Source organism: Chelonia mydas, chromosome 5 (assembly GCF_015237465.2).
Source record: "Chelonia mydas isolate rCheMyd1 chromosome 5, rCheMyd1.pri.v2, whole genome shotgun sequence".
Classification (NCBI taxonomy): domain Eukaryota; kingdom Metazoa; phylum Chordata; order Testudines; family Cheloniidae; genus Chelonia; species Chelonia mydas.
The window spans coordinates 59043365-59059683 of record NC_051245.2 but is presented as its reverse complement, the minus strand read 5'-3'; the positions used below and the strand labels follow the sequence as shown (position 1 = coordinate 59059683).

Genomic DNA, 16319 nt, shown 5'->3' with positions numbered 1-16319 from the left:
GTCTCTGGATATTATATGATACATGAATATATATAATAATTATTGGATACCAAATGTACTGCTTACTGCAAGTTTCCCATTTTTAATTCCTTTGTTGTGTGATTGCAGTGTTTAGTCATGGTTGGTTGCAAAACATGTATCATTATTCCTTTCTGTGGCAATTAGTGAAGAGAAAATAGAGCTGGTAATGCCCTGCTTCAGGTGTAAACATGCCTGTGATTGGTTGGATACATGTGAATGGGTCAATGGACGTGGTATGTGTGGAATGAAGCATGAAAGTCAGTCAAAAATGGAAATCCTGCTTCCTTGCCCTTTTTGATATATCCTAATATCCTGTTTACTGGCTTTTTGTTGTTTTTATTTTGTTTTGTTTTGTTTTTAATTAACTTCATATATAAGCTGAAGTTCAGGAACATGTATACATTAAATTAGTAGCTGCTACTGCTGTTTGTAAAATGCTTGGAGATACCTGGATGAAAGTGTGTGTGCACATGGGAAGTGCACTGCTCATCATTTTTAAAAGTCAACATTTACCCATGGGCAGCAGGTATCAAAGGCAGGGGAAGGCTGAGCCTACCCAAACGGCCTGTGTGGCCCCTCTCACACTCCACCCCCAGACCCCCCTCCTGCTTCCTGCCCTGCTCTGCTTTGGCTCTTCCTTCCCATGTGGCCGGGGCCCCAGGTCATTGGCACCAGAACTGTGGGGGCCAAGGAGCCATTGCCCTCCCACTTTTTGAAAATTGACGGGCCCATTTTTCGCCAGGGTGGACCCCACCCCCCTTCCCCTCCTCTTCGCCCCCAGCCAGGCCAGTGTGGAGCCCAGGTGGCTGTGGGGAGCCATGACAGACCCTCCATCTGCCTGGGGTGCAGAGGGGCTGAGAGCAGCCCCCGGCTTGTGTCCCCACCCCTGGGCTCCGCAGTCTCCTGGGGCCAGAGAAGGGTCCATGACTCCCCACCAGCTCCCCACAGCTGCCTGCGCTGCTCTCCCTGACCCAGCTTCACCTGGTGTGGGGAGAGGCCTCAGATCCTCAGCCTGGCCACGGTAAGAGCCTCAGCTGTGAGGAGCTGCGGACCTTCACCTGCCCCGGGGAGGCAGGGTCAAGGGCTGGGGGCTGCTCAGGCTCTCCACACCGGGAGGGTCTACCGCAACTCCCCACAACTGCATGCCTGGCTCTTATCATGGCTTCGCTGTGGCTCCAAGGCCCTCCCCCCGGCCAGAGCCGGGTCAGGGAGAGCTATAATGTAGAACTGATCAATGAAATTGTTTTTAGTTGTTCACTTTATTAATATAACTTCATGAGCAAAGTTTTATGAATGAAACAACAACTGGCTAATTGAGTTTCACTTTCAATCCAATTGCTGCTTAAATCACTGAAACTTGCACTGTTTCAACATTGTGACTTCTGCTCACTGTTTGTCATTTTATTATACTTGTCTATATTGGAACTTCTGTTCCCTGTTTGCCATTCCTTACACTTGTCCATATTGTAACTCAAACTCCATTTTAACTTGTCCCAAACTCCATTTTAAAATGCTCACTCCATTTTGTATAAGCTTGCTGCAACCTTCATTTTTGCAAAACCCTGCGTGTAATCTTACTAGTTTAGTTTAGATGTGTGAATGAGGTATGTATGGATGATGGAATCAACCTCCAGCCCCAGCCTGTCCTGATGAAATAAAGTGTAAACACCAACGGCTGAAGATGCAGACAACAGGCCTGACAAAGCAAGAAGAGTCCACCCTAAAAAGAAAAGAATAAAAGTACAATTGAAGAAACATCAAAGCCAGGTCCTAGGCTGAAAGTGATGTCTGCAATTGACTGGTGATCAATCACACCGAACCCAGGCAGCGTGACACAACAAGACCTATAGACTCTGGATTCAAACTAAAGCCGACAAAAAGGATGGGTGAGATGGAAGATAACATCATTTGGAGGGTAACATTCTGCTGCCAACATGGAAGGGCATCGGTGCGTGCCCAACAGAGACCCAGCCCTTCCTTGTGCCTGGCTTTCCTGGCCAGTTAGCCGTCACAAGCTACGAACCCAAGCCACGAACTCAAGCTACATTCAGGACTGGTAACTATCTAGCAGCTGCAGAACATTTGGGGTGTGTGTGTGTGTATACATAGGTATTAGATATTAGTTATTGGTCATAAATCAAATTGTGTTATTATAATAAACGTGACATCTTGTCTTGTCCTGTGAAATGATCCTGTGTAGTTTTATCTGCTTAACAGCGCGGGCAGCTGTGGTGAGCCTGGGTCGCTCCACCTGCCCTGGGCAGGGGGCCTGGGACACGGGCAGGGGACTTCTTTTGCCTCCACCTCAGGCGGGGCCCCCAGCTGCCCCCCACACTTTTGCGAGGGCTCCGGTGCCCTTGCCCCGGGCTAGTGGGGGGCCGGCCTGCTGCAAGGGCTCTGGGCGGCTGGAGCCAGTGCTTGCGCCACCTGCCCACTCAGGGTGGGGCTGGGGGGGCTGTGCTGCCCACCCCCGTCCCCCACCAGAGCCCAGAGTCCCCCCACCACCACCACCTGCCATGCTGGAGGCTGTGCTCAGCTGCCTGCCCACCTGCCACTCTGGGGCTTGGGCTGGGGGCCGTGCTGCCTGCCCGCCCTCCCGCCAGCCAGGTGCTGTGGGGCTGGGTGAGGGCGGGTGCTTGAGCAGCCCAGGGCTGGGCAGGGGAGGGCGGGGAAAGCAGGTGGGAGGGGCAGGGCCCATTCATTTACCTACACACACTAAAGTTCATAATTTTGCTCTTAGAATATTCTGATGTCACTTTTTAGTTGTAATACCGAGTTCTGTTAAGCATAATAGTGACAAACTTCCTTCTGTATCATAAAGTTGTTTTATAGCGAGTAATTCTGTTACTATTAGGAAAATATTAGCTGATTTTGTTTTTGACTAAACTGTGGGTTACTAATAAACTACTCTATTTAATTTAGTTTTAAGATACTGCAAGCTACTCCTCTACAGTATTTCATGCAATAGCATGCAAAGATGTATATTTTCTCTGGTTTAATGTTCCCATTATAATTATTTATACCTTGTTAATCTAAGCATAACTTCAGAAAACCAAATGTCATATGGACTTTAGTATTTAAAATAAAAGCTACATTTTTTTTATTATTTAATCCCATTTTTTTACATTTGCTATTTCTTTTCCATTTATTTCAGGTTCTGGAAATGGAGTGGGGAGGTGAATATTCTCTTGATTCTTCCAACTTAGATTGTTTGTTAAACATTCTTCCTGGGGACCTGGAGTTTCAACAGATCCTCAGTGACATTGATGAGAAAATAAAGAAAAATTCTGCTAGGTAACATGTTTTAAATGTTTCCTTTTTTGTCCAATGTATCAGTAAGCCATTTACATTTTTAAAAGATTTGTTTCCTTTCCTCTTTTTGTGATGCTAACATAAAATATTTAAAGTTTATTTCACTACCAGTTTTGCCTTAATTCAGCCAACACTTGTGAATTGGGGTTTTTTTTGCGGGGGGGGGGGGGGAGGTTTCATGCCTTAGAAGATATTAGCTACCTTTTTATTTGTTTCTCTCTGCATAGCTAATATTAATAGCTTGAATCATCACAGACTTTGAAAACAGTGAATTTGCTTTGATACAGAAATGGAGAGAACATATGTTTTCAGTGTTCTCAAACCTCAGACATGGTGCTGGGGTTGAGGGTGAGGTTTGCTTTTATTTTATTTCTTGGTAAAAGAGCTATGAAATTTGATACCCTTATATACTTAATATATTGTAATCTCTAACATAATATAATGATTTTAAGAAAATGTATGTTTTGAATCCATAATGCTACTTTTAAATATTTATTCCTAAAGTGAAGAAAGCAAGTGACTCTATCGATGTTCATTATAAATAAGTAGAGCTGTCGATTAATCGTAGTTAACTCATGATTAACTTAAAACAATTAATCATGATTAAAAATTTAATTGCGATTAATCGCAGTTTTAATCGCACTGCTAAACAATAGAATACCAGTAGAAATTTATTAAATATTTTGGATGTTTTTCTACGTTTTCATATATATTGTATTCTGTGTTGTAATTGAAACCAAATATTTTTATCACAAATATTTGCACTGTAAAAATGATAAACAAAATAAATAGTATTTTTCAGTTCACCTCATACAAGTACTGTAGTGCAAACTCTGTGTCCTGAAAGTGCAACTTACAAATGTAGATTTTTTTTGTTACATAACTGCATTCAAAAACAAAACAATGTAAAACTTTAGAGCCTACCAGTCCACGCAGTCCTACTTCTTGTTCGTCCAACCACTAAAACAAACAAATTTATTTAAGTTTACAGGAGATAATGCTGCCCTCTTCTTATTTACAATGTCCCCAGAAAGTGTGAACAGGCATTTCCATGACACTTTTGTAACTGCCATTGCAAGGTATTTACGTGCCAGATATGCTAAACATTTGTATGCCCCTTCATGCTTCGTCCACCATTCCAGAGGACATGTTTCCATGCTGATGACACTCGTTAAAAAAATAATGTATTAATTAAATTTGTGACTGAACTCCTTGAGGGAGAACTGTATGTCCCCTGCTCTGTTTTACCCGCATTCTGCCATACATTTCATGTTATAGGAGTCTCGGATGATGACCCAGCACATGTTGTTCATTTTAAGAACACTTTCGCTGCAGTTTTCAGAAAATGCAAAGAAGGTACCAATATGAGATTTCTAAAAATAGCTACAGCACTCGACCCAAGGTTTAAAAATCTTTAGTGCCTTCCAAAGTCTGAGAGGGCTGAGGTGTGGAGCATGCTTTCAGAAGTCTTGAAAGAGCAACACTCCAATGCGGAAACTACAGAACCCAAACCACCAAAAAAGAAAATCAACCTTCTGCTGGTGGCATCTGACTCAGAGAATGAAAATGAACATGCATGGGTCCACACTGCTTTGGATATTTATCGAGCAGAACCCATCATCAGCATGGACGCATGTCCCCTGGAATGGTGGTTGAAGCATGAAGGGACATATGAATCTTCAGTGCTTCTGGCACGTAAGTATTTTGCAATGCTAGCTACAACAGTGCCATGAGAATGCCTGTTCTCATTTTCCAGCAATGTTGTAAACAAGAAACGGGCAGCATTATCTCCTGCAAATGTAAATACACTTGTTTGTCTGAGCAATTGGCTGAACAAAAAGTAGGACTGAGTGGACTTGCAGACTCTAAAATTTTACGTTGTTTTATTTTTGAATGCAGTTTTTTTTTTACATAATTCTACATTTTTAAGTTCAACTTTCATGATAAAGAGATTGCACTATAGTACTTGTATTAGGTGAATTGAAAAATACTATTTCTTTTGTTTTTTTACAGTGCAAATACTTGTAATCAAAAATAAATATAAAGTGAGCACTGTACACTTTGTATTCTGTATTGTAATTGAAATCAATATATTTGAAAATGTAGAAAACATCCACAAATATTTAAATAAATGATATTCTATTATTGTTTAACAGTGCTATTAATCGCTGTTAGTTTTTTTAATTGCGCAATTAATCCATATAAATAAGCCATTCTTTTGCTTATTCTAAAGCCCATTTTCTTATTGGAATAATAGCAGAGGACTTTCTAACTTGCATATGTTTTGGAGTATACTTTAAAGCATTATTTGTGGTGAAATATTTCATTATGAAGAATGGATAAATCTGTTACATTCTCTTACTCAGAAAAGATACACAAAATTCAGCTATGTGAAATCTCTGAATAATTATTCAGAGGGATTAATCTTTGCTCTGCCTTGGACTTTCCTGTGGGCAGGTCACTTAATAGTTCTGTATCTCAGTTTCCATTTCTGTAAAATAAGAATATCTTCCTCATAGATGTTGTGTGGCTAAATACATTAATATTTGTAAAATACATGGAGATCCTTGAATGAAAGATGCTGAGTGCGGAAAGTATACTGGTCACTGTTTAAAAAGATAATATTTGCCCACTAGTACGACAGTAATTTCTTGTTTTGAGGAAGAAACTGGAATTTTAGATACCACTCTGGGTAAATACTGGCTTTTTAACAGTAATGATTGTGTTGTTATTCCATAAACATCTGAAGTATGCAGCCAAAGCATTTCTGAGACTTCAGAGGCTATCTTTGATGAAGTGTGATTTAGGATTGTATAGCTTAATGATGAGGCCCTCCTGGGTAGGAGGACTTTGTCCACTGCTCACAAAACTATCACCTTATTCAGGAAGCAGTCCTCTATAATATGCACCCACAGAAGCTATACTTTACAGTTCTTTCTTTTCTGCTTAAGTTAATCTAGCTGAGAACTGAATTTTTATGACATCAGTGTATTGCTGTTTTTAACAAAAGGTAATACATTTCTTACAGGTTTATTAAAAATTTATTTAATCTTTACAAGAGTCAATGATAGTGATAATCCTACAATACGGATAATAATGAAAATCTAGCAACTATAGAATTGCAGTCCCCTTCATAGTCCTATTCCCCAATCTGTTGACATCAGTGGAAATGTGGCATATTCAGAAAAGTCCAGTTGATGTCCTTACAGTGTCAGAAGTATCTGAAGTTTTAAGTTGCTCTGCATAAAATGTTACACATCCAGGAAGGCCACCATCAGCATTTTGGCAGGTGTGTATGACAATCTTTTGTTACCTCTTCTGCCTAAAAGGTGTGTAGTTTGTGAGGGGTTGGGCCATTTTTTGGCTGCAGAAGTAAATCCCAGCTGTTCGTTGCTTTCACTATCACTTTATATCCATTCCCATATCAATTTACATTCTCAAGTCTCTCTCTCCCTCTCCATTCCCCTCTCCCCCCCGAATAGTTGAGATTGTCTTTAGCAATTCTAGTTCCACAAATTAGAAGGGCCTGCAGCTATGAACTTTGGATGGCCCAAAGAAGAGAGGCAAGGATTTTGTCTTCTGGATTGATAGCAGACTGTGTAGCAGTACAAGCCACTGATGCTCTTGCTGTAGAATTCTGAGTTTCTACAGTCTTGTTTTTCAACAATAGCAGCTCAATCAAGAAGACCCTGAGCTTTACCAGATGTTATTTTGCATCTGTAAAATGTCGATTTCAGAAATGGAGAGGAGCTTAACAAAAGATGAACAACATCTGAGGTGACTTTTTAATTAAAAAGAGTATTGTATTGCTAATATATTATAGGAAATGAAATCATTTTCCAGTTAACATTGATCTTTGCAAGTAGTATTGTTAGGGGGCTTATTCCTTCACCCACTTACTTCCCTGGTCCTTCTCACATGAACAGAGAGCAACAATACCCGAAGTCCAAAGGTGCAAACAATTCGATGTTTATTGGGGTGAACTTCCAGCAAGCATGATTCCAGTTTCCTTCCTTAGTATCCTCCTTCCCAGCTCTGACACCACAGAGCCTTACACCTGTGTCCCTGTTCCCATTTCCCCCTTTAGCCAAACAGGATTCCAGTTTCCCCACTCCCATTCCCTGTTCCAATCTCCCCCTTTAGCAAAACATGATTCCAATTTCCTTACCGCAATTCCCTGTTCCCATCTCCCCCCCCCCGACACACACACCCTCCCACCCACGCCCACTCACTTCCTCATTGACTACAGATTATATAGTAAAACTTGAGTTCTGCTTAGCTATACCTTAACCAATCATTTTCCTGAAATTTAACTAACCAATCCTAACATATTGTAACATGATTATGTAACCAATTGTATCCCACCACCTTAATTAGTTTACACCCAGCAAAATTAATTATACAGCAGACAGGAACAATCACAGAACCAGACAGAGGTTATACAGACAAACAATAGCAAAGTGGGAACTATAATGACAAAACAATACAGAAGTGAGGATTTCACATCCCAGTATTGATAAGTGAGTTCTTGCCAGACAGGATGCTGTTTCCTTTTATATTTTCTAGGCACTTCCCTTTCTCTGGAGGTGATAGGCATTATCAGGACAGGATTGTATTCCTAACAGCCCAATAGCACCTTCTTTCAATGTGACTAGTTTGGAATGTGAGGATGTGACCGGTTGCTTCCTAGCTTATGGCTGCCTCTGCTGCTTAGCCAAAGGCCTTAGCCTAAGCACAGGGCCTCAGACTGTCACAATAAGAGAAGGCCCTTACACCAGCAGACAGTGATTTTGATTCTCTCTTTTATACCTCTAGAACTAGCCAAGTGATAAGAATACACCTAAATTCTTAAAGTACAGGCCTTTGCAGACAGGCCTGAATATCTATATCCTAACAAGTATGATAAGGAAGCTACTCTGTGCGGTATGTTGATGCAATTGGAATGCAGTCTGTTTTTCATCGGATAGATTTATGTTTTTATTATACTAAAGAGAATAAAAATAATAGTATACAGCATGTATATGTAAAAAAATTAAACAGTATGTGAAAATTATGATCCAGAAGTGTGTAATCACTTGTACACTGATTCATGGCCTTCCAACAGAACAACTTTTACAAAATTGTATGACATGACAAATCAGTTATGTTCCGCTCACCAACAGCAGTTGAATTACCTCCAGTATTTTTGTACTGTAATTGTTCTATTTTTCTCCTTGTGATATAAACAGGGGGAAAAAAGGAACATCTGTGCAATATGTTTTTTTCCCTAAGTTTTAAGAGAAAAGATGGTTAACATGTATATAAGAGAACTTTCATTACACTTGAATTTTAACTTTATTTTTATAGCAGTTTATGAAGGCAGCCAATTTGACCAGTTTCAGCGCTGGCCAGGTTTGTGTGCCAAACTAAGTCTTGGGTTATTCTAAGGTGAAGTCATGTTTCACTTTTTCATTGTAGGCTGCCATTTCCCTCTCTTCATCGCCTTTCTCCCTACACACATTTGAACTTTATTATAAATGGGTAACTATTTTAATTGTCTAATATGGAGGTTTCAGAATTCTTAATGCAGCTGATGTACAAATACTCTACAGGAATTAAAAGTTCAGCTGACATTGTATGATTAGCTTTTTTGTTGTAATTAGTGGAACACCAGGAAATAACTGTAAAGGGCTTGAAATCATGCTTATGATGCAGCTCTTCTCAAAAGTGACTGTGTAAATATGGCAAAATTAAATGCTTAGCAGATCTTTGTGTATTCAGTCAAGTCTGCTTACTTTAAGTGGATACATTTTTAAACTGCTTTTTACTCCTGATAGCTTTGCAGAGCTAGCACAACTCTATAAGAGTGAGGTAGATTTCGTTCCTTCTTCTGCATACACAACAGAATTATTTACTAAGATTCAATCAGTTACATCTCTGCAACTTCATTGAAGACTATGGTTTTGGACAAGTGTCACTAAGGGCCCAATTTGGTCTGCAGAACTTATGCACAAAGGAGAAGGATTGAGTCTCAGATTCCAGGTTGCGTTTGCTGTGGTGACAGTTTTAAAAAAAATATTTCATATGTAAACTGAACACAGTTGTTGTGGAAATGGCAAACATGGATCCCTGCAACTCCATTTGTAGAGTCTCTTTTCAGAGAAGAACTTGACATAAAGCGTGGTTTAAGTTAAGTTTAAGTTCAGTGGTGACTGAACTGGATATTCATTCATTTCAGTTAGCCTTTTACTGCTGACCTCCATCCGAGATTTTAATATGTTAAGAATGATAAAACAAACAGGATTTGAAAGTAAGAATAGGCATCTTGCATTATCTTTCTCTGTTGTAAGTCCTGTTTGCCTGTGTTTCTTTGCCCCACCTTACTGTGTTATGTTTAATTTAATTTTTTCAGCTCCTCAGGACAGATATCTGTTACTGTTTTCTAAAAATCACCAGGCATACTTATGACTGCATAACTAACAAGACTTGGTTGACCAGAGTAGTCTGCATTAAAACTGGATTTAAGAAGAATGCATATGATGGCAAATCAACTCTGCTTAAAAAATCCCAAACCAATAGGGTAAGCTAGTTATGCCCCTTTTGTTGGGAGTGCAAGGAATATATACATCTATGTGGCTATAAACATATACCCAGAAAAAAGCAGTTAACAAAACATCAGAAGTATAACAAAAATGAAAAGTTATTCACCAGCTCAGGGTTTTAGCCTAGATCTATAGCTGTGGGTTCAGAGCCTAGCCTTCTTCCAGGTAGTCTCCTCCTATTCCAGGATCAATTTTATGGCAAATCCATTAGCCACCAATGTAAGCGTAAGCTTTTAGCCATTTGTTTTCTGGGAAGAAAGTGGTGGACCCAGTTACACATTGTAGTCAAAGCATGCTCTGAAGTGTTCTACATAATACTGTAGTTGAGAGAATGTTTTTTAACTACAGATGTCAAGCAATTAAAAAATTAATCATGATTAATTGAACTGTTAAACAATAATAGAATACCATTTATTTAAATATTTTTGGATGTTTTCTACATTTTCAAATATATTTATTTCAGTTATAACACAGAATACAAAGTGTACAGTGCTTACTTTATATTTATTTTTATTACAAATATTTGCACTGTAAAAAACAAAAGAAATAGTATTTTTAAATTCATCTAATAGAAGTACTGTAATGCAATCTCTTAGTCATGAAAATTGAACTTACAAATGTAGAATTATGTACCAAAAAATTACATTAAAAATAAAGCAATGTAAAACTAGAGCCTACAAGTCCACTCAGTCCTATTTCTTGTTCAGCCAATCGCTCAGACAAACAAGTTAGTTTACATTTGCAGGAGATAATGCTGCCAGCTTCTTGTTCACAATGTCAGCGGAAAGTGAGAACAGGCATTCACATGGTACTTTGTAGCTGGCATCACAAGATATTTACATGCCTGTTCTCACTTTCTGGTGATATTGTAAGTAAGAAGTGGGCAGCATTATCTCCTGTAAATATAAACAAAAGTATTTGTCTTAGCAATTGATTGAATGAGAAGTAGGACTGAGTGGACTTGTAGGCTCTAAAGTTTTGCATTGTTTTGTTTTAGAGTGCAGTTATGTAACACAAAAATCCTAAATTTGTAAGTTGCACTTTCACAGTAAAGAGATTGCACTACAGTACTTATATGAGGTGAACTGAAAAATACTGTTTTTGTTGATCATTTTTACAGTGCAAATATTTGTAATAAAAATAATAACATAAAGTAAGTGGTGTACACTTTGTATTCTGAATTGTAGTTGAAATCAATATATTTGAAAATGTAGAGAAACATTTAATAAATTTCAATTGGTATTCTATTGCTTAACACTGCGATTAATCGTGCTTAATTTTTTTAATCGCGATTAATTTTTTTGAGTTAATCGTGTGTGTTAACTGCGATTAATTGACAGCCCTATTTTTAATTTGTTTGTAATATGCTTTTGCCTGGTCCACACAGGCTGGACTAACTATGTTAGAACACAGTGTGGACACAAGTAAGTTTAAACTGTACTTAAGCAAACTTATTAAACTTCTTGAAAACCTTGTGAAGGTGCTTAGGGACATGCCATCTTAACATACCCACGTGTAAAGTAACAATAAAAGCAAAATTTCCTCCTACACAGACTTAATGTAGCCCCTCTTCTTCAAGTCCCTATTGTATTCTACAATGGGTTCATGCATGTGCACCATGCTCCCAGAGCCAGAGAATTTGAAAGTAGCTTTCGTTAGTCCGCACATGTGCCCTGGCTCGCTTCGTGCCTCTGACTGAGGGGATAAAGGGTAGGGCAGACAGACCATCTCTCTAGTTCCTTCTCACCACCACCTGATCCGAGTCAGAACCTCTGGTAGCTTCAGCTTCTTCCTACAAGATAAGATTTAGTTTTAGCTTTGTAAATAGTTTTAACAGCGTGTACAGTGTTTACAGTTTTTAGTGTTTTTGTAGATCTCTTAGTGTTAAACTTAGTCTCCTTTTGGGGGGAATCCCCCACCCACTTGTATGGGTACTGGATTATGCCCAGAACTCCTGGCTTCAAACTTTGCGCTTCTTGCCTACGATCTTTCTTGGTCAGTGATGACTACCAGTGCTGCCTGTACTGCCTTGGGGAAGCCCACATTGCAGCGAGGTGCAGTATCTGCCAATCATTCCCCAGCCATACCTGAGAAAGGTGGGGACTTCATCTCCAGAAATACCCCATGAAGAAGACCATAAGGCCTCAGTCGGATCCAAGCTGGAAAACTGCCCTATATATCAGCCTGATTCAGCAAGGAGTGTGCCTACTGCTGCAAAGTCCAACTCTGGTGTGGGACAGTCTGCTTCTACAGACCACCCTCCCCCACGGGAAGGGTATCTTGTCAGAAGTCCAGAAAGCACTCTCATAAGCATGAGACTACGTCTTTCTCTAAATCCACTTTTGAAGAAGTCAAATTCAGCTCTTAACAAGCCCATCAACTTGGCCTGTGAGGACTTAGTATGTCCTAAGTCCCAGAGGCACAACAAGAAAGCCCAAAAATATTGGGCTACATTGGTACCAGACCAATCCATTGATACCATCAACCTTAGCACATCCCAAACCACAGGATCCCCCAGCACCAATGATGACCGATCATTGCTAACTTTGCCTATCCACAGCACTGTCTTCCTTGGCAGTTACACAATCTCCTCTGGCTTCTGCAGCCTCTTACACCCGGGAGCACTGAATCCATTGCCACTCCACTGGACATTTTCACTGTCCTGTATCCAGAATCCCCTACTCCATTGGGTCCCTAATCCCTCAGTTCTATGCAAAATCCGGCAAGACAGGCCACAAGTTATCCTGATAGCCCTTTACTGGCCCAAATAGTTTTGGTTTCTCAACTTCCTACGGATGTCATACCAAGTACCAATCATCCTCCCAATGTTTTCCAAGATCCTGACCCAGTGGAATGGCAAGATCAAGCACCTCGACCCATGTCCACTTCACCTCAGGATTGGTATTTGGATGGGCATCATCCTTAGAATATTTATGTTCCACAGCCGTGCAAGATATCCTTTCTAATAGCTAGAAGGATTCTACTAGAAGATGTTACCAAGCTAAATGGAGGTACTTTTCTTCTTGGTCAAGTCAAAGGCACATCTTCTAGTCCTGATGCACTGAATGAGTGGGAAAGGCAGTAATATTTTGATATTGGTAACTTGGTCTGAAGAGAGAATTCATCTCTAAAAATAGTGCGTAGATTTTCTATTATATAGGTGGTCATCTACTGTACTGTCAGCATTTATTCCTGTAGTATACTTTTTGTGATGTTCGTGCTTTTGAAAGATACTAGAATGATAGTACTAACATCCTCTATTTAACAAAAATAGGAGTATCGCTTACCTGCCAGCCTTCATTAATGTGCTTCTAGTTCATAAGCAAGGATCATCACTGAGCTGAAAGGATAGTAGAGTTTTATTCCCATTCAGTCTTTATTCTGTCTGCAAAGAAAGACGTTCTTTGGGATCAGAGTAACAGCCGTGTTAGTCTGTATTCGTAAAAAGAAAAGGAGTACTTGTGGCACCTTAGAGACTAACCAGTTTATTTGAGCATGAGCTTTCGTGAGCTACAGCTCACTTCATCGATATGCTATGCATCCGATGAAGTGAGCTGTAGCTCACGAAAGCTCATGCTCAAATAAACTGGTTAGTCTCTAAGGTGCCACAAGTACTCCTGTTCTTTGGGATGCGGGCACTGATTTCTTATGAACTTGCGTAAGACCACCAACTCATTTCACAGTGGCCACCAAACAGTCAAATGCTAGCAAATAGCCAGGTCAGTCCCAGGATATTAGAGAGGCAAGATGGAGGAGATAATATCTTTTATTGGTTCAACTTCTTTTGGTGAGAGAAACAAGCTTTAGAGCCTACACAGAGGTCTTCTTCAGGTCTACGAAGGGTACTCCCAGTCTCACAGCAAAATGCAAGGTAGAACAGATTCACCCACTTTGTCTCTCTCTGCAATGATTTTTAGCCATTATTCACCTGGGTTATATCCAGATCAGTAATTTCAAAGGGAAAGACTCCATTTTCTACCAATCCTCTGAGTATCTAATCCTTTATTTGGAGCATAAGATTTTCCTCCTACTTTTTAGTTAGCATAAGAATGAAGGAGAGCATGTTGGAGCTACATTCTAAACAAGTTAGTGATAAGACTATTATTGGAATACTGTGTGCGGTTCTAGCATGCATACTTTAAAAGGGATGTTGAAAAATTGGATAGTTCCAGAAAAATGCCACAAGATTAGTATAATGTTTGGAAACTCTGCTGCACAGTGGGATATTTAAGAAGCTGAGTCAATCCATTTAGTTTAGCAAAGAGAAAGATACATGTGTGACCCTAAGAGCACCCCAGTGCTAGTTGATGCACTCTTGACATGCTATATACCTAAAAGATGGCAAGTAATATATCACTAGTAAACTAATAACTCACTGATCATTAATATTTATGTGATGTGTGTACAATAAATTCACAAAGGACTTTATAGGTATGTGCTGGAAATACGTTTTTAAAATGTATTTGGCAAGCAATCCCTATGTCACACCTGTTCCAGCCAAAGGAATGTCTCCTATGTAAATTAAGCAAGGTGTGACTAAAGAAAAGAAAAGTACATATACATACAAGATAAACAAAGCCATTAAGAGAGTAAGTGAGGCAAGACAGCCACTTAATCTCAGTTGGGGATGGGGGACTGTACACCCAGGAAACCGCCTTGTCTCTCAAAGCAAGGCCAATGAACTTTGGGAAGATATAAGGAGAGAAAAAAAGCCATTTTGGCATCCTTCATCTGAGGAGAAAAAGGAACTGAGCACTTTGAGACCTGTGAAGGGTCCTGGCCAAAGTGTCTGGTCAGCCATGCTGGAAAAGAGACTTGGTGAGAATCCTTTCTTTATACCTTGCATTTGGTGTCACTTAAACCTATGACTTTTTGTTTAATAAACTTATTTTACTTTTACCTAAACCAGTTTAGTGTGTTGATTTAAAATGATTGTCAAGGTAGTAAGCTACGGGATACTGTTTCTTTAAAAGGGGCAGTGAACTTAACTTCTGAAAGTGTTCTGCAAGAGGAATGTAAACTACAGAGGTTTGGAGGAAATTCAGGGCTGGGAAGGGTCACCCTGAAAAAAGTAACTGGGTGGTGGAAGTCAGAGGGTGACTTGCATGCTTGTATACTGACTGCTGGAGTTGCTGCTATAGCATTTAAGGCACCCAGAGTTGCAGGTACAACCCCTTATTGGTCTGACCCCCAAAGCCTCACAATGAGGTAGCTTGATCATGGTCTTTAGAATATCCTCTGCTTTCATGAATCTTCTCCCCATTTAGGAATGTAGTTTAACAAAGGCACATCAAGATCCAGTGACTGGAAGGTGAAGTTAGACCAATTCAAACTGGAAATGAGGTGCATGCTTTTAGCAGTGCGGGCAATTAATAATTGGAACAGTTTGCCTAGGGATTCTGATGTGATGGATTCTCAGTCACTTTAAATCAAGATTGCCTTTCTAAAATATGTGCTGTAGTTCATCCAGAAGTTGTTGCCTTGAAAAAGGAATTACTTGGTGAAATTCTCTGTCCTGTATTATGTAGGAGATCAGATAAGATGATCATAGAAGTCCTTTCAGGTCTTAAATCTGAGTTATCATTTATCATGAGTTATCATGATATCTAGGGAGGTATTCTATAAGTGGTTGAGGTGGAGATGTGGACTGGGTTGCAAAGTCTTTAATTCAAAGACCCTGCTTCTACTTTGCTTCTAAAGTTAGAAGTTTACTGATGATGTTCCAAAAAAAAAAAAATTCTGGAATAGTGGCTGTGCTGAAGCTGCCAGTTTTTTATAAAAAGAGTAACACTTTCAAATTCAAATTTGGAAGAATTTCTAGTTTTAGAAATAAAATCAAGACATCCAATTTTTTTTACTTTTTTATTGTGGCTTTTCTTTTGAATAAAATTTGGATACAAAATACCAGTAAGATTATAGAACAATAAAATAAGTACCTGATATTTGCAGATCTGTTGAGTTAATATAACTCCAGACTCAGTATTAATGGAAGCTATACTTTCCAATATACAGATAATAAATCTCAGACCTTCCCTCTGAGGGGAGGTCATCACTGTTAAATGTCCATAATATTCCAAAGGAAAAGGTGTTTTGCTTTTATAGGGAGCGGGGAGCAAAAGAAAACATATCAATCATTCTCCACAGAGTAAGCTGTTAATTAAATAGACTAGGGCCTGGTCTACACTGGGGGGCTGGGGATCGATCTAAAATACGCAAATTCAGCTACGAGAATAGTGTAGCTGAAGTCGACGAATCTTAGATCGACTTAGAATCACTTACTTCGCATCCTCGTGGCGTGGGATCGATGACCGCCGCTTCCCCGTCAACTCCGCTTCCGCCTCTCACCCTGGTGGAGTTCCGGAGTCGACAGCAGAGCGATCGGGGATTGATTTATCACATCTACAC

The 16319-nt window shown here is 39.7% G+C and overlaps 1 protein-coding gene across 11 annotated transcripts in view; it reads left to right on the top strand.

The window, feature by feature from the left end:
- Window positions 1-16319, top strand: part of KIAA0825 (KIAA0825 ortholog) — a 406839-nt gene that overhangs the window by 78840 nt on the left and 311680 nt on the right. For 7 of the 11 annotated variants that reach the window (XM_037903240.2, XM_037903239.2, XM_043546227.1 and 4 more), the window contains one exon: window positions 3176-3315. In XM_037903240.2, the coding sequence (XP_037759168.1) occupies window positions 3185-3315 (131 nt within the window). In that variant the 5' untranslated portion in view covers window positions 3176-3184. Of the gene's footprint in view, window positions 1-3175; window positions 3316-9724; window positions 9893-16319 lie in introns of those variants that run through there. The other 4 variants (XM_043546230.1, XM_037903244.2, XM_037903243.2 and 1 more) reach the window with 3 other exon arrangements.